Below are 19,657 nucleotides of genomic sequence, written 5' to 3'. Positions count from 1 at the left end.
AAGCAACGAGCCTACTTCCCTCTCACTTGTAATTTTTCCTTAATTAAAACTTTTTTCTGACCTTGTTATCTACTCATAGTGTAGACAATTCATAGCAAAGCATTGCATCCCCTTTTTTTATATCTTGAGCTTACATTTATGTCCAGCAGGGAAATGGGGACAGAAATTTGCATTGGTGACACCATGCTGCACAAGGTTGATAGTTTGAAATAGCATTGGAGCTCATTTAAAAATATCACTATGCATGTCATGTATTGTGATATACCAAAAATATATTGAGATATTTCTCAATATATATTTCTCATAACACACTGAAAATTGGTGCATACTTACGGAGCATGAATCAGTAAGTATTGTATGTTAAAACAATTACATTTTCATATAATTGTTTGAACAGATAAAAGTGACACTTTCAGGCATTAGGAAATTGCACCCAGATATGAACTAGACTTTTGGAGGTCAACAAACCTCTTTGTGATATCTGAGCTGATCTTTTATTTTTTTTACTTTTCTGTTCAGTTCAATGCAGTTTCCTTATTCACTGCCAACTAAATGTCAACTTGTGATACTTTACAAAAATTCTTTTAATTCAATCACATATATTCCAATTAATCCTAGTTCTAAAATTATGAATTATTAATGATTTAAATTAGTTTTAAAAATGTTTGTCTGTTGAAAGAAGATAGCATCAGATTGCTAACTTGCAGCATTCACTAGTGCTGAATGATCATATGGTGACAGTAGACAGTCACTTTCATTGTGTTTTTCGCAATACAGCAACCCATCATACAGAGTATGAATGTAGCAATAGTGTAAAGGAAGAACTCCTGTTTAAGAGAAAAAAGCCTCTTAAACAGAACCTGGCTCATTACAAGTAACCGTCTGCAACAACCGACTGGGAATTTGGGAAAACGGAAAAGATACACAAAAAGGTATATTAACAGAGTACTTTCTATGTTAATGGAAAGTAAAAAATAGCTCAGTGTTTGGCAGCATTATCCAGGACCCTATGATTTCTGAAATGCAGAAACGGAATTGCAGAATTCCGTTTTCTGCAGAAACAGAATTGCAGAATTCCATTTTCTGCAGAAACAATGTTTTACTGTATTATTAATAAAACACTGAATTTCACAGACTTCACTCATTGATGAGAAAGGAAGGATATAAACTGAATAGTGTGTTTTTGCCACTGCAGCTCCTGTACCTGGTGTTACCTAGTTTGCTGTGATTTAAGAAAAACAAATGAACAAAGGTCCTGACTACCTTTTACAGGTTTTTTTAAGGTGAACCTTTTTTTTCAATTCAACCCTAAGGCATTTTTGAAAGAATTTCATTTAATTTTTTTTTACATTAAAAACAAGTATTAGTTTTCCTCTTAAGGTTTGAGTTCTCTAAGAATGAGATGGACACACTTTTTAACACTTTATAAAACCAATGTTTTGTTGAACCACAGCAAACTGTTTTTTGTGAAACAGAATAACTGCAGACCTCTAGCTGTTGATTACATACATAGATATCTTTAGGTTAGCAAATATGGTTAAGACGGACAAATGGACCTCTGAAAAAAAATGGAAAAAGTGGAATTTGGGGAATAAAACAGATTTTATAGATAGCATTATCTCACTCAATTGCCCTCTCTAGGAAGGCATGGGAAGACCAGTTGAAACTTCCATATAAAGGTAATAAATTGACAAATAGTTGAAATAGAAAATAATACAAATTGAGTACTAGTAGAGGAAAATAGAAAAAATTGTAAATTTCAACACAGAAGCAGTGTGAGGGGTTACCTGGAAATACATCTACAGATGTGTCTATCTCAGGCGAGGTCTGACGGGTTTTCTATTCTTCAAAATATTTTTTAAAATGTAAAAGCTTATTTTAAAACAGCATTTCAAAATGCTGTTTTCATTTTAAATGTTATATGTAGTTTGCTCTCCACTTTTTTTGCTCCCATGTTGAGCTCTGTGATTACCACAAAACGTCAGCTTCCCAGGGATACCAATAAGAAACAATAAGGTCCGAGTTATTTTATTGTTAGCTTTAATGGTACCGAGTGCAAAGCCTTTTAACTTTGCTGTAGGCTGCCGAGTCACACAAAGGTAGATGCATAGAGAGCCGGCAGGTGTGCTCCCACTCATTCTCACACACACTGCATTCTACATCTAAAGATATCAGTGGGAGAGTTCACTCCCAAATGTCAACTATGTGACAAACATTGGAACCAACTGTAACCAGGTTAAATTGTACAATTCTGGCAACATCGTTGGAAAAGAAAAGTACCGTACCTTGGGTAATATAAAAATAAAAGCAGGACAAAAAAGCAACTTAATGATAAAGAAACTTTCACAATTAATAAATAAAAAACTATTTCCAATAAGAGAGGATGTTGTTTTTATGAGCTGTAGCTTATTTCAACTGCTATGAGAGTTATAATGCTAAGAAGTCTATTTAGATTGCTTAGGATTCAACTACTGCATACACAGTTGAAACCAGGTGTTCACATATATTAAATAGAAGGCACTTTTTCCACTCTGTGATGTTGTAACCCACATAAAGTGGGGATAGCCTTTTGGGAAATAGAGATTGGGTAGGCGGGGTAGTCTGCCTGGCCAATGGGAAGTTTGATTCCCATGAATGTGAAATAATAAACTTTTCTGTTTCAGGTCAATTAGGATTACCTAATTTTGTTTCTATTTGCGAAATACGTGTATAATGTGAGAGAAAAAAAATGTTAAGACAATTTTTATTATTTTATTCAGAAGATAAAAGGCAAAAGTTTAAAACACTTCATTAGTAGTGAAGTCAAACATTTTGATTTGAAACATGTTTGACATGTCAAATATGAAGTGGGTCAATATTTTTACTACCGACACAAAATTGAACCTTTTGGGGGAGCAGTGAATTCTTGGGGTGCACCGATTTATCTGCCAGTTTAAATTAGATGATTTATTACCTACCATTTTCTTAATTTTGGAAAAACAGTAATCGGCCGATATTTACATGTGAAGCCAATCTTATCCCCCAGGTGAAACTGTGACTTTATCTTGACCAAGATCTTGCATGTGAATATTCCAAAAGCATTTCCAGAAGACTTTGGATATTTTTAAGAATATAAAAAAATGCTATGACATACAAAATTTCACAAGCCGATGTTTTATTCTCAAAAAATTAATAACATCGGTTTGTTACAAACTGTCAACACAAGTTTTTTGTTTTTTTTCTTAAATGCACCATGTTAATGTGCAGCAGAATTTGGTGTTTCGGTCCAGTTAAAAAAATAAAAGGTGACCCACACACCAACTCTGACAGATCACCAAAACAGCAAACTTGCTAATCAACCACCAATGTATCTAGACGATCATCACTTATTAAGAAACACAAAATAAACGCCAAGTCTGGAAACATAAACAGACTGAATGTTCTGCTTTTGAGTGGAAATTGTTTGTGTTTGTTGATGTGGAATCCAAATAGGTAAAGTGACGCTGTTGTCGGTTGCTATGGCAATGAGTCCGCATGTAGTGTAGCTGACAGAGAGAAAAAAATGTTTTTGAGTTATTCTTTAACAGTTGTTCAGTGTTATTTTTCCTATGCTGTTGTATATAGCTCAGAATTAACATTTACCTCCCCAGGTTTCATTTTGTTAATGGGATTTTTCTACTGCGGCAGCATGGCTACCGATGGCAAGTAAAAGAATAGGCTTTTCTTATCCAGCACATTCGCAAAATTTTTGCTTGTAAATGATAACATGTATGGTATTAGCTGATGAATGCTGATAAATATTTTTTAAAATGTAAAAGCTTATTTTAAAACAGCATTTCAAAATGCTGTTTTCATTTTAAATGTTATATGTAGTTTGCTCTCCACTTTTTTTGCTCCCATGTTGAGCTCTGTGATTACCACAAAACGTCAGCTTCCCAGGGATACCAATAAGAAACAATAAGGTCCGAGTTATTTTATTGTTAGCTTTAATGGTACCGAGTGCAAAGCCTTTTAACTTTGCTGTAGGCTGCCGAGTCACACAAAGGTAGATGCATAGAGAGCCGGCAGGTGTGCTCCCACTCATTCTCACACACACTGCATTCTACATCTAAAGATATCAGTGGGAGAGTTCACTCCCAAATGTCAACTATGTGACAAACATTGGAACCAACTGTAACCAGGTTAAATTGTACAATTCAATTCAACATGTAAAAATGTTACTACTTTTCCTAAAAATGCAGTCGAATTTTAATGCCGACTTGTGTTCAGTCGGCAATTTGTTTGTGTGATGTTATTTAACTTATGTTGGTAGCAGAGGTGTTCAGCCACCAGAGAAGCTCAGCTCTGGGGTTAATAATGTCAGTAAGATCTGCTGCACGTCTTTTCTGCTGAGGTGTGACGGTAATACTTGTAGTTTTAAGGATTTCATGCTGGTTAAAATGACTAGTAACAATATCTTCATATTAACTCAGCCTAAGGATGAGCTGCTTAGATTTTGGTGGTCAAGGTTAGGGTCACAAAGTCCATCATTCTGTCCAGTTTCTATTCCAGGACACTGAATACGGTGAGGCTGAGACAGACATTGCAGAGAAGACCTTGGGCATCTAAACCATCTAAGCAGAGGTAAGGTAATGGCAGAGGTAAGCAGTAAGCCAGGTAATGGATGGCTTGCTGATGATAGTGTTGCACTGGAGAACCCTTTTCCACTCAAGACCATGACCTCAGTTATGGAAGCGCTGATCCTCAATTCAGCCGCTTCACACTCAGCTGTAGATCATGACCTGATGAAGCCAGTAGGACATTATTTGAAAAAAAGCAGAGACGCAATCCTAAGGTCACCAAAATGGATCCTCTCAACATCTGAACTGTGCCTAGAAATTCTGTCCATAAAAGTTATGAACAGAATCGATAATGTTAGAGGAATTGTTGTTCTCCAGCAGTTGTGTAAGAGAAAGGCAAGAGCAACCTTGGCGGAGTCCAACTTTCACTGCAATGCAGCAATGCAGACCAGACTCTGACACCCGTCCCATATCCAAGAGCCTAGAGCCCAATTGTCATGGAGCAACCCCGACAGGGTTCCCCGGCTGAACGCCTTGTCCAAGTCCACAAAGCACATGCAGACTGATTGGAGGAACTTCCATGAACTCTCCAGGACCCTGCTGAAGGTGTAGAGCTGGGCCAGTGTACCACGACCAGAACAAAAACCAAACTGCTCATCCTGAATCTGAGGTTCAATGATTCAATGAACCACCCTCTAGAGCAGGGGTCACCACCCGGTCGCCCGCAGGGACCTTTTCAGTCGCCCGCGGAGCCACTTCTAAAAATAGCCATTATCATTAGGGAGCACTACCAAAAAATAATTTAATTAAATATTTTTACATTGAAGTAATGACGTTTGTTTATATTTAGAGTTCAAAGGAGGGAAATGATAAAAACGTTTAAAATAAATTGCTTTACGTATAAAACTCTTTCCTGCTGTTAAAGTTCAGAACTGCGCACAGGCGTCTGCAGGAAACTATCGGAGAGCAGCTGCGCCTGCAGCTGCACTTTGCGTACCTTAACATTTTCCTTTAAGTAAAGAAAGAAAAGAATAACTTCTGGAGTTTTTATTATTTCACCCTATTTACTATTAACAAAATTGTGAAAAAAAATTAATAAATTGTGCCAAAACATCTTATTCGTAGCGCACATCTGGGAATCAACACCGTCCTCTTTCCGTGAACCATATGGGGAGACTATATATATGCGAAGGGGGACCCACATCTCTTTGGGTGAAAGCTACCAGGCACGTACAATGTGTCCCACCTCCTGTCCTCGCTCCAATGTGGGGCCCTGTTACCCACATCCTTGCAACAAAACACCGTTTCCAATGATTGTATGAATCATAAGGGGTCTTTGAGCAGCACTTTGAATGTGTAACCCACATTTATTCAATGACTTTTTATTTTGTGGGCCCACATCCTGGGTTGGCCCACACTCTTCAATTCCTTTAAGGCCTCGCCTCCAGCTTGTAGTTCGACTTCCTCCTGTGTTTCCACTGCGACTGTTGCGTGCTGGGTTCGTCGTCTTCAACACCAATCAATGCATTTCTTAGAATATTCGGATTTGATTGCCTGGTGAGTTTCTCATCTGGGAGCAGCATTGTTTTATGTCCGAAATGTCAGGTTAATTGCTCATTGGGGCATTCTTGCCAGAAATTCTGCTGCTACTAGTTTGGAACTCTACCAGGATTCTATTTTTGATATCAGGCTAAGTACTCCTCACTCAGTGGAAAGGTTAAATCAGTCAGAACAGAAAGTAGCTACAGTGAACCCTCGTTTTTCGTAGGGGTTGCGTTCCAAAAAGAACCCATGATAGGCAACATCCGTGAAGTAGTTACCTTTATTTTTTTGCAATTATTATACATAATATTCAAATACTCTACATTGAAACCAAAGAAGAAAACTTGTTTTTAGGCCCAAGCTTTTTTTTTTTTTTTTAAACAAAGAGAATGCTTAATAACTACAGTGAAATAATTTTAATCATCAATACGAAGTACAGTAGGACAAATTGTGACAGGCGTATTTCACTGTGCCTCTGACGCTATAGCCTGACTCCACTCTGCAGTGTATTTTTCTTCTGAAGCTTGTGGTGCAGGTGTGTTTTTTTGAGAGAACATAGTTATTGGTAGTTGTTGCTCTTTTTTCTTCTGGGCAAAAATATTTGCCAAGCTGTATTACGTATATTTAAATACCATATTGTTATTGGCACATCATGGTTTTTAGAGAAGAAGCACGGAGACTGTTGAGCCAATCAGGACGCAAAACATAATGCACTGTGGAAAAAAAAATGTAAAAAAAAATCTGCAACGCAGCAAGGCTGTGAAAGGTGAACTGCATTATAGCAAGGGTTCACTGTACACTTTTAAGCTTGGTATTGCACAGTATTTTTATTTGTTCCACTCTGCAGGAGTATTTGAAAAACGTGACAATTAAGTTTTTATTTTTCATAATTGATTATTCAGATTTATAAAGGGCACTTTAAACTGATTCATTTGAAATATGACTGACACTTTTTGACTATATTTAAATTAAGGTCGATTTAACATTATTTTTTAAATCTTAGATCATGTCAAAATTACTGGAAGTCTGATAATTGCATTTCCATTTAATATGGATTTAATCAATGCCCAAATTTAATATTTACTTTCCTTGTATATGATATTTGTACATGTTTTGGATAAAATATTCTGTGTATTTTTGATCTGTCTCACTGGCGATGTTTTCCCATAACATATGATTACCCAGGAATAACTTAACATTTCCTGTCAACTTAACATCTTTCCATACAAAAACGTTCCCCTTCAGGTCCAAAGATGATATTAGTTTTGTTTCTGTTCAGCTGGAGAACGTTTTGTCACATCCACACATTTATCTCGTCTGTGCATCTGTTCAGTGATTGGATGGGTTCAGAGTCACCTGGTGACATCATAACGTAGAGCTGTGTATCATCTCCATAGTTATGGTAGCTAATCTTATTTCCTGTTATAACCCAAGCTAGTGGGTACACATTATTATTTAATAAGAGGGGCCCTAGGATTGAACCTTTGGGTACCCCACAAGTGACTTCTGTCCGATTCTATGAGAAGCTATTAAAACAAAGAAATCCCTATTCTTTATGTAAGATTCAAACCAGTTGAGTAGTGGACTGGAGAGTCCTACCCAATTCTCCATTCAATTCAGTAATATGTCATGGTCAACAGTGTTGAATGCTGCATTGACGTCCAACAGAACCAGCACTGTGGTTCTGTTGACCACAGTGCTGGTCAGTGCTGGTCTCAAACTACAGTGTAGTCTTCCTGTGTTTATAGGAAGACTAAACTGTGGTGAGATGCTCCATTTACAATCTTTACTATACCTCAATGCTAAAAAAAAAACAAATACAGATCAAACTAGCCAGGTAATAAAATAAAATACCTAAAATTAACAGAAACAGTACAGGGATAAATAAATATATATCTGTCAGACAGTTTATAAGTCTCCATTAAGGAAAATATTTCTGATATGGCTCTACTGAATTTGACATAGAAACAATTTTAAACTTCTCTTACCTCATTCTGCAGCTCATCATCACTCCTGTGGGAGGTTAGCATCTCAAACAAGGAGGTGCACAGCTCCTCTGGGTTAGATGAAATCATATTTCCTCCTTCCAGGTATTTTTCCACTTCTCTTCGAAGGATGGATCCATCCCCAGAGCTTAAAGTTGTTCCACTGTGGGGCACATCATCTTCACTGGCAGATTTATATCCAATTAGTTGATTATTGAGAAAGTTGACAAAGTCTACATCCACTCTCTCATCACCAAGATCAGAAACTTGGAGGTCTTCCAGTGGGTCAAGTGTGTAGAAGTCATAAGAGAAATTAATGTTGCATCCAAAGGCAGAGTCTCGCTGGTGGTGGTAACGGGGATGGTGGGTTTTGATGAAATCGTCAACTTTGGAGTCATCAAGTGGCCCCACCAGCCGAGCCACAGAAGCACAGGAAGCTTCAGCTGCAGACGATGGAAATGGTCCAAACATTTGCTTAATGGCACGGGTCTCCTCTGTTCCCACATGGTCTTTGTTTAAAAAGGTCTCAAACAGAAAGACAGCAGCACATTCTATGACCTCCTGACCATGTTCAGTACCAACTGTTAAACAGAAGACAAAAAAAACAAACTTTTACAAAATAATAGTTTTGTGTCACAGCAGCACTGTAAATAGCCAGTGATCACCTAGCTTTTAACAAAGTTATGAATTTCCTATCTATTCCTACACATGCATTCCCATTTTATATTTTCCTACATAAAATTAATATATGCATACATACTTACACCCTTGTTAAACATGTAAGATTGAAGTTAAAGGAAATTATTTACTTCTGTAGCACTTTTTCAGCAACAAGGCAATACAAAATGCGAAGGAACCCAATTTTGAGTCGTCATGGCATTTAAGGCCTTCACAGCAGGTCTAAACACTATCAGAATCAATACATCTACAACCTTATTTTAAATTTTTGTTCAGTTAAATGCTGATTTACTTCCAATGGTCGACTCTCTTTTTTATAACATCTATATAGAGCTTTGGAGCTGACATCACTGCGTGTAACGTTTATGTTGCTCGGCGCCATCTTGTATGGCCACAGACCAAAACAAACTTTTTCCAGTGTTTTTATTGAGTTACCGACTGCAGTGAAGTTGTTTACAAGTTGGATATTAGATATCCACGCTCCGCGGAGTGAGGGGTGTTTAGCTCAAGGTTAATCCAATTTATGAATGCTAATTCCGGCCAGCTGTTCTAACCGCTCCTTCCTCAAGCGCTCAGAGGTACACTTGGGGACCGTCAATTTCCGAACCAAACACTCCTGTAAATAAATGCCTTGTGACCAACTGTTACAGAAAAGTGGGAATTCATGCTATTACATGAGGCACACTATCCGCTATTAAAGTTTTAAGTGACAGACTGGCAACCTATCAAGGGTGTACCCCGCCTCTAGCTCAGAATGTTAGCTGGAGATAGGCACTAAGGTGTAAGACAATCCACTGAGAACAAGGGTGAAAGACACATGTGTCAAACTCCAGTCCTCAAGGGCCACTTTGCTGCAGTTTTTAGATGTGCCACAGATACAAAACATTAGAATGAAAGGGCTTAATTGCCTCCTCCTTGTCTAGATAATTTCTTCAGAGCTTTGCTAATGACCTAATTATTCTATTCAGGTGTGGTGCAGCAGAGGCACATCTAAAAGTTGCAGTGCCCTCTATCACCATTACCATATGTTTGGCTCTAAATTCCACAGTTCTGAACCAAACTCAGGAGGATCGTTCCTTATCCAACCATCAACAGAAATTCATAACAATCTTGGGTGGGCATGCCCTAAATTCTCTATTGCGCCCCCAAGAATATTTAAAATGATCAACCCCATGCCATGCCTTAACCTAGAATTATGAAACTTGATACACATGTGTATCTTGTCAGGACCTACAAAAAAGTCTCTTGGAGAATCAGACCATGTCTCACTACAGACCCATCCTGATTACATTATGTTCAATTGATGACACCAGCTTAGCCCCACCCACTTCTGACAAAGTCACCTTTTATTTTAAAAATTCTTGAGAAGGTAGTCTATAATCAGCTCATAACTTATCTTAATGAACATAATATTTTAGAGATTTTTCAGTCTGGCTTTAAACCATTTCATAGCACAGAGTCAGCTCTTTTAAAAGATATTAATGATATACGTTTAGCAACTGATTCTCATGACTGTGTTGTTTTGGTGCTGTTGGCTTTATCAGCTTCTTTTGATACAGTTGATTCATGGCATTTTATTTTCCCATTTGGAAAATTTGGAACACCCACTGTTCCAAATGAGAACAGTGGATGGGCATCAGTCACATAGCTCTGGATTGGTTTAAATCTTATTTGTATCTATCTTGATGCCCAGAGGTCACCCTCTGCTCCACTGTCGTACTGTGTCCCACAGGGCTCAATTCCAGGCCCTCTTCTTTTTTGTTGCACCTCCTTCCTCTTGGCTCTATGTTTTTTAGAAAATATTAGATTGCTTTTCATTGTTATGCAGATGACACACAAATATATTTATCACTAAAGAATGCAGACTCCACCTCTCTTCAGTCACTGTTTTTATGTCTGGAAGATTTGAAGTCCTGGGTGGCCCTAAATATCTTGAAACTTAATGAAGATAAGACAGAGGTAGTAATTTTTGGCAGATCCACTGTAGACTCCCTGACAGACCTTTGCTCTTTGGCCCAGTATGTCAAGCCAGTTATTACAAATTTAGGGGTCAAGATGGATGCTGGTCTTAAGCTGGAAGCACATATCAGAGCCATTGTGAAGGAGACAGTGATTTATATATTTCCCAGCTCCAAGGGGTACAAAATGTTGCTGCTGGACATCTTAACTGGTAAACAAAAATTTGACCATATTTCCCATATTTTAGCTTCCTTACACTGGTTGCCAGTACAATTTAAGATTTATTTTAAAATCCTTTCATTTGTTTTTAAACCCTTGACCCTCCCCATTTGTCTGAGCCGTTACATTTTTACATACCCTCCCGTTCCCTCAGGTCAGCTGATCAGTTGTTTCCGAAGGTGCGAAAGACAAAGTGCAAACTCAGAGAGGATGATCTTCCTTTGAGCATAAGACAGGCCTCTTCATTTGCTATTTTTAAGTTCTTTCTTAATACCCGTCTTTTTTCTTTGGCTTTTGGCACAATCTGAAATGCTTCACTTTGTTTTATTGTGTCTGGATATCAATATGTATTTTATATTTGATCGTTAATATTTTATAATTGCATTGTATTTTAGGATTGTGTACAGCACTTTGATCCTGTCAGAATATAAAGTGCTTCATAAATAAAATTGGCATGGTATGATATGGGTTTTTTTTCTTATGTATTTTCTACTTATGTCTTATGTTTCATATGGGTTTAATCATGTGCCAACTGACATAAAATGACATGATGAACTCTGTCAATGCTGGCTGTTGGCTGAATCATGTGGGCATGGCCTAATGGCGAATTTTAATCCCTCACCATAAGCATACGATCATCTCTAAACACATGCATCATCCGATTTGCAACAAACTAGATCGATATGACCTTTGTTCACTTCTAAAGAACCCAATAGCATTAAATTATAAATTGGCAACAATGCGTTCCCCAGGTTAATCCATCCGCGCTATAACTGTCAATGTGCACCAGATTATTTGTGCGTCATCTGGGAGTGCTGCCAAATGTGTATCACATAGGAATGGTGCGGGAACTCCTTTGCTATTTTCCCTTACTTCATTGTAGAGACATAAATTTTGGTACACTTGCAGAGCTCCCCAAGACACTCAGAAATTACAATTAATGTTACGGTGCAAGTACCACAGGAAGTCTGACTAGTTTTCATGGAGCAGGTGGCCGTGGCGGCGTGTCAAAGTGACCTATAATGCTGTTGCCATACGTTTGGCTCTGAAGTCCACAGTCAGGCCAAGCAGCTCCAAACTCAATCCCCAACAGAAATCCATAACAAACTTTGCTGGGTGTTGCCTAATTTCTCTATAGTGCCCCCTAGAATATTTTAAATAATAACCGCAATGGCCAATAGCACTCAGCTGCACTTGGCTGCGAGGACCACACGACGCTTTAATAAATTAAAGCGAACGGCTTTAAATTATTATTACAATTCTGCCCCCCTAAAAAGTAGGCCTTTTGGGGGCTTTATCATATTCAAACACTTACCAAACTTGGCAGATGCATACAGTCTGTGTATAGTTTACGTATTTTAAGGTAGTCGCAAAAATCGCAAAAGAAACGGCTCAACGGCGCCACCCGTATTTCAAAATACCCTCTAAATATTGACCTTCCTTCATCAAAAAGACATGAAATTTGGTACACTTGCAGAGCTCCCCAAGATGCACAGAAAATACAATTAATGTCATCATGCAAGTCAAATAGGAAGTCAGCCATTTTGGATGGAAGTTTCCATTTTGACCCCATTTGGTCGCATTTGATCAAACTCCTAGGAATTTTGATCAATCGGCTTCAAACCTGGTCAAATCGTTCATTAGGCATGAACAATTAAAAGTTAACAAAGTTTTTCGTTTTTGTGCATGCTGAAGGGGGTTTGCCTGGAGTCAAAGTTCACCTACTCGCCATGAAAAACTAAACTGTTATATCTCCTACACAAAAACTCAGAGAGGCACCAAACCTTCAGTGATTGATCATGACCAGATGCCCAACAATACTCAATAGTCAAATTATGACATCACTTAAGCCACACCCCCTGAGTACAGGAAGTGTCATGTTTTTCTCTGAACGGTCTCTATAGACAGAAGATATGTTGGTGTGATATGGATTCCAACCACGACTGGTTTCAATGGAGCGGGAGGCCATGGCGGCATGGAGAAGTGACTTGCAATGTCATTGCCATACGTTTGGCTCGAAATTCCACATGTTTCGACCGAGCTGCACGAAACTTGGCATGAGTGATCCTGGTTGTATGCCTGACAATCCTATATGGTCATAGTCTGACATCATTTAAGCCCCTTCAGAACAGGAAGTACTTTTCTTTCCTTGGAAAGCTCTATCTCTGGCTCTCTTCACCTAAACAAGATGATTCTGTGCTGGATGACAGACAAGTTGGTTTCACTTGCTTTAAAGTGCCAAGAGTTTTCAATGGAGGATATGGCCATGGCAGAGTGCATAAGTAACCTGTAACGCCGTTGCCATATGTTTGGCTCTAAATTCTACAGTTTCGAGCTGAGCCAAACTCACTCTGATGCATCTTTATCCAACCCTGAACAGGAATCCATAACAATCATTGGTGGGCAAGTTCTAATATTTTAAATCAGGGGTGTCAACATCCAGTCCTCAAGGGCCGGTGTCCTGCAACTTTTAGATGTGCCTCTGCTGCACCACACCTGAATAGAATAATTAGGTGATTAGCAAGGCTCTGGAGAACAAGGAGGAGGTAATTAAGCCATTTAATTTCTGTGTTTTGTACTTGTGGCAAATCTAAAAACTGCAGGACAGCGGCCCTCGAAGACTGGAGTTTGACACCCCTGTTTTAAATGATCAGCCCCAAACCATGGTTTAAACCAGAAACATGGCTCACATATTTATCTTGTCAGCACGTACAAAAAAGTCTCTTGGAGCCATGGTCCAAACCCAACAGGAAGTTGGCTATTAAATATCAAAGTTGCCATTTCCTCTTAAATATACATGTCATATCTGAGCTTACTTTTCCTACAGCTATTGAGATACAGTTCTCAGAATCATTCAGGAGAGTCTTCAGGCATTGAAGGTCAGAAGTTATCCCAGGGTTTTTTGTACATCAAAGCATGTGGGTGTGGCAAAGTGTCAAACTTTGACTATTCTCCATGAAACATCAAGGTTTAAGAACTTCCACATGTAAGGTCACAGCTGCTACAGATTTCTTAAGTATCACTACAAACCAGTCCTGATCACATTGTCATGGTCTGTTAATGTCATCACCTTAGCCCCACCCACTTCCAACAGAAAATCACCTGTTTTTTCTACTGTATCTCTTACTTCTACTCTATGATTCATGTGGGTTTGACTCTGTGTAAGCTGACATAAAATGGCATGATGATGAACTCTGTCAACACTGGCTGCAGGCTGAACCGTTCGGGCGTGGCCAAATGGCAAATATTAGTCCCTCGCTATATGCATATCACCGACTCTATATCACACATAGATCATCCAATTTGCACCTAACTGGATATGTAAGACCTTTGTTCAGGAAGCTCACAGTTGAGCTTCCCTAACAATCGCCATCGCCTATTGGCCATCGCGTGGTTTTCTGTCATTTAGAAAATTAACCTGCAACAAAAATGGCTCACTTTCTATGTTAACCTGAAGAAAAGTTATAAAAAATCTGACATGATACTCAATTTAACAATAAAGAGGAAGGCTCACAAATATGCTGATAAAAAGTATCTATGCTCCAGCTTTTCATTTATGTATTCATCTTGAGTTAGTTTAATAGATTAACTCTCACTTGCCCAGACATTTATAGCTTTTGTGTTTATGTAATCGACGGGATTTGACACCTTGTTTGTCACACACAGAAACACATCTACCAGCTACATGCCGCCACAATGAGCTCCCATTTGTTGAGACTAGGATGATATTAAATACATTTTCCAGTACGTCTGTGAAGCTACACTTACGTTAATCATCTAATGCGCAGCCACCCGCAGTGTTCAGTCAATCCGCTGACCTGTATAAATACACCTGCAGTGCTCTTCCCTGCCGTTCGCTCTGAACGGCAACCAGGAAGCAGCTCAGGGAGGAGAAAAGCTGCCGTACCTCAGACATCGCACCAGTCATTGTGAGGATGCTTATTGGTCCCCCGAAAATCACCAAAGACCCAGACATTATCACAGATCAATAAAATTCCCACGGCCGAACTTGAAAACTGGACGTTATGCTGCTCACACTTAGTTTTCATCAACAACTTAGGCGGAAGTGAGAGCACTGCGCAACGTAAGTAATAACTTTGCTGGTACACAGTGCAGTAAATAATAAAATATAACTTAACGGTGCTTCGAGGCAGATAAATTTTCCTCGAGGAATTTTAATAATCAAGGTACTCAAATCACTCGAGGAATCATTTCAGACTGTTTGAAGCAGTCTCAACAAAAAAAAATCTGGTGGTAAGTAAGCACAGACTTGGCACAAAATCAGGGTAATGAAAAAGTGGAGTAGTTGAAAAGAAGAAGTTGAAACCCAAAATCCTGGAGTAAAAAAAAAAAACTGAAAATCAAACTGACAATGGATTTGAGAGCAAGGAGTTAGTTACCAATCTGTTTGGCTGCCTGAATCAGGCTCTTCAGTTCCTGACTGGCACCTTGCTGCTTAGCTTTATCCTGATGCTCAGAACAAAAATGGACAATCTTCTGCCATGTCAGGCCTTCCCTGGCAAACAGCTCTTGTCTCTTCACACGCTTGGCCTGGAACAAAAGAAAATTTATGACACTCCAAATAAAGACAACAATATTCATCAAACTGCAAGAGTCCCAAATAACCAGCACTTCTAGTATATGAAGTCCAAAAATATGAATATTTTACAAAAGTCTCTGTATTTTGCTAATATGAACAATCAGAATGTACTTGGCTAATTTATTGGCCAAGTATTTTTACATACAAGAAATTTGACATGATATTGTTGTGGTGCAGTGCAGATCATTCAACTTAAGAATTTTTTTTAAATTAGAAAAAAAGTATAAATACAAGTATGACAATGTTGGATAAATAAACAACTTGAGATAAAAATAAATTAAGAGCTACGGACTCTAAGAAAGTTTATCCCGTGTTTGGCATAAACTAGATAAAGTCTGGTAGATGGCGACAATAAAGCATCGCACTTCATTTATCAAAGCTATAGAAAGACTCTCTATTAGACCAAGGGTCTCTGAAGCCCAATCTGTTTCCTCATGTAGTATACACTGTTTATATCTAATTGTGGGGAAATTATTAGTCTCTGGTCTTTATCTGTAAAAACAAAATTTAGAAGAAAAACAAAAGTGGAAAAAAATAACTTCTTATACCAGGTTTTTTTAAACGCTAATATTTCCAACAAAGTTCACCTAAAAATATTCAAGACAAAAATAATTTATTTTCACATTTTACATTAGAACTCACATTCATCTACACCAGTTCTGCAGAAGCCAGTGTTAATTAATCTAACATTTTGTTCTGTTTTTTTTTAACTCAGTGTAATAAGGTATTAAATCATAGCAAGTCTGACAGTTCAGGGCTCATCGGCCAGGAAAAGTATTGACACACTGACTCCACTACAGTCAGTATCTGAATACCTTCTAAAACTAAGCAGTTTAGTAAAAACTGGGAGATAATCTCTGAGTGACTCCAGCCATCTTTTCCCTAGAGAAGCACTTTTTCTGCTGAGCAGATTTTATGAGAGCTGAGCCAGGTAAAATGAAGGTCTGCATATTGCCCCAAATTCCATTTAAAGTGTCAGGCAAAGTATCAGAGAAATAAACTAGGAAAGAGACACCTGGTTTTAGAAAACTCATGGGTCTATAAATACAGGAAGAATTACATTGCATTAATTCTGGGTTACACCAACTAGTAAATTCTTTACTCTGCAATGACTCTTTAGGTAGATAGTTGACTAGTCACTAAACATCTGTTTAGCATTACTAAACAGACTTTTATAAGAAGATGGAAGATGAGGAACTGGGTAAGTTCACCAGATAATCAGGTCCATTTTGGAGGGAAACACTAACGGAAGTGGAGTCAACTCAGCAAGAACCCCGCCATCATGTTCCAGTTGAGAAAAGTATTCTACTTTAATCATCACTTTAAGGAAAACTTTTGGTAAAACAATCCCTCCAAAGGATCCAAGACCGAAATGAGACCTGATGAGGAGTTTGCATCACTCATGCAAGGTAAAGAGTTACTGAGTCAGCAGAAAGAAATGTATATGGAGTTGCTTCAACAACAATTTGAAGTGCTTTGCTAAAATCATTATGTACACTACAAACACCAGGCTGGACGAGTTGAAACGAGAAGTGTAGGTATGTCTCTTTGACTATGAAACAACTATTTTCCTGGTTCTCACTAGAACCAGGAAAATAACACCAGTTTTAAAGTCCCTCCACTGGCTCCCTGTAGCTCAAAGAATAGATTTTAAAATACTGTTGTTAGTTTACAAATCACTGAATGGTTTAACACCACAATACATCAAAGATCTGCTGTTGTTGTATCAACCTTCCAGACCTCTCAGGTCTTCTGGTTCTGGTTCTGCTCTGCATCCCCAGAACCAGAACCAAGAGAGGAGAAACAGCCTTCAGCATCTATGGACAAAAAATTTGGAACAAACTTCCAGAAAACTGTAAAACAGCGGAAACCCTGACTTCCTTCAAATCTCAAGTAAAAACGCACCTGTTTAGAGTTGCATTTGAAATGTAATATGTATGGATTTGATTTGTGGATATGTATGTAATTTTTTATTTTTTTTTTCCTGTTGTGGGCAACGGGGCCCGGCGAATACCCGTGGTTAAACGGACGGCGGAGTCCGGCGGTAACAGGCGCTTAAATTCCGTGTCAAAGGGAAGAGGGAAGAAAGGGAAAAAAGAGGAAAAAAAAAAAACCTTGGTATTTTATTCTATGTTGCATGCCTTTGTGTTTTGTGTTTATGATGTAAAGCACTTTGAAATGCCTTGTAGCTGAAATGTGCTATACAAATAACATTTGATTGATTGATTGATATAAATTTACTCAGTGTCATTTCAGTGGGCATTTTTTAAAGTGATCCTGGACCTAGTTTTATCAAAAGAATCAAAAGTTTATTAAAATACAAATCAGATTTAAAATTCAAAAATACGTTTCTGATGCCAATGGAAAATTAAATATCAATAAGTTAAAAGAAAACTTTCTTTTTGTCGTTCATTACTGAATGAGTGTTGATCACATCTGCAGCCTGGAAGGTTTTCACACCATTAAGTCTCATTGTTTTTAAGGTAATTTGAGTTTTCTAAAAAAAAAAAAAAAAAATGCTCTTCAATCAGCAGACATGACCTGTTTGTGAAAGGCAGTAGTTTAACTTGATCTTCTCAGCAAAATAGCATAGATTCCCCTACCTTGTCGCATTAAATCAAACAAAACTGAAACATATCACAGTTCAATTAACCTTAAATCGGTGATCCTAACTCACACTGTTGCTCGGTATCATTTTTGTTTTTTTTCTTTGTTTTCAAACACTGGAGTGTTTTATCACAGGTTCTCTCTTCCCGAAGACATGAGTCAGACAAACTTATGTCATGGTTAAAAGATAACATTGATAACATTTAAGTATAATGCAAATACCTTGTCTTTTGGCAAATTATTTTATTCTATGTAACAAAATGTCAAGTTAAGGCACTATGTGGCTTTTCTAAGCAAATGACGTTTAAGGAATTAAAAGTTCTTCAGTAGTATTTAACTGTACTTTAGACAAATTTAAATACTTAATTTTTAGAGAGAGATATAATCTGCTTTTATGGCCTCACCTTCAGGTCATAGAACTGCTCCGTGGGATCCTCCCTCTTGCTGACATTAGTGAAAGAACGAAGAGCACCTGTAAGACGCGGAGGAGCCATCGGTCCCTGTGTCTATCGTCACCGCAGCTGGACTGGTTCTTCCGAAGACTAAAGCAGAAAATGCACACAGAAATAAGTTCGCATGGTAGTATGCTTGAAAGCACAAACTTTATCCATTCAACAAGCGCAACAAATGTCTAATACAACTGCTTCATTAGAAAAGTTGTATTAGAGAAATAAGTGTTTCCCGGACACCAGGATGTCCATGAAGTGTTGACATACAGACGTGTAGAGTGACGCAAGTAATGGAATGCCCTTCAAGATGAAACTGAATTTCCTGAATTCAAAATCCTACAGAATAAAGAGTCTGTTGCTTGTTCCACGTCTAAAACGTTCTAACTTTATCAGTCAACTTTAAAGGCACCTATTTTCACGTTTTATTATCTGACAATTCTGTTTAGATGTCACTACTTATGTTCTGTAACAACCAGAATATTGTGCAGCATGTGAGCTATTACCGCTGCTAGCTAGTCCTTGTCCAACAGCCCCGGCTAAGCAACGTCTTTAGAAGCGGCAGCTTAAGCACCGAAACTGGGAGGAAAGAAAAGATTTTCAACTCTGATCACAATGTTACTAATGCACCTATTTCTATATTACCTCTTAAAGTGCTGTTTGAAACTAATGTCAGAGACAGCCGGTCTATAATAGTAGCCTAGAGGCTGCAGTCAACCGGAGTGGCTGTGCGCACAGAAAGCTGGGTATTGTAGTTTAACGTAACGGAAGTAGAAGAAATTGTCTTTAAAGAACTACATTTCCCATATCGTGATATTGTGACGTCATCCCACCAGGCTGGACTGGATATTTATGCTGGATTTTTTCTTTCCACTGGCAGCCTGTAGCTCACAGATTAGGCTTTAAGACGCTTTTATTAGTTTATAAAGCACTGAACGGCTCAGCACCACAGTACACTAAAGATCTGCTGATGTATCAACCTTCCAGACCTCTCAGGTCTTCTGGTTCTGATCTGCTCTGCATACCCAGACTGCTCTTCATCCTGTGAATCAAACATGGAGAAGCAGCATTCAGCTTCTATGC

The 19,657-nt window shown here is 38.2% G+C and overlaps 1 protein-coding gene across 4 annotated transcripts in view; it reads right to left on the bottom strand.

Annotated features, from left to right (window-relative positions):
* ascc3 (activating signal cointegrator 1 complex subunit 3) overlaps positions 1-19,309 on the bottom strand; it is a 177,321-nt gene extending 158,012 nt beyond the window's left edge. For 3 of the 4 annotated variants that reach the window (XM_055023204.1, XM_055023206.1, XM_055023207.1), the window contains exons 1-4: positions 19,220-19,309; positions 18,533-18,670; positions 15,322-15,472; positions 8,069-8,646 (exon numbers count right to left, since the gene is read on the bottom strand). In XM_055023204.1, the coding sequence (XP_054879179.1) occupies positions 8,069-8,646; positions 15,322-15,472; positions 18,533-18,622 (819 nt within the window). In that variant the 5' untranslated portion in view covers positions 18,623-18,670; positions 19,220-19,309. Of the gene's footprint in view, positions 1-8,068; positions 8,647-15,321; positions 15,473-18,532; positions 18,671-19,080; positions 19,154-19,219 lie in introns of all 4 variants that reach the window. The other variant, XM_055023205.1, reaches the window with a different exon arrangement.
* Between the last annotated feature and the right edge of the window lie 348 nt (positions 19,310-19,657).

This window comes from Poeciliopsis prolifica, unplaced genomic scaffold (genome assembly GCF_027474105.1).
Source record: "Poeciliopsis prolifica strain line A6 unplaced genomic scaffold, Auburn_PproV2 SCAFFOLD096, whole genome shotgun sequence".
Classification (NCBI taxonomy): Eukaryota; Metazoa; Chordata; class Actinopteri; order Cyprinodontiformes; family Poeciliidae; genus Poeciliopsis; species Poeciliopsis prolifica.
Note: the sequence above shows the minus strand (reverse complement) of the source record. Positions and strands in the feature narration are given on the sequence as shown.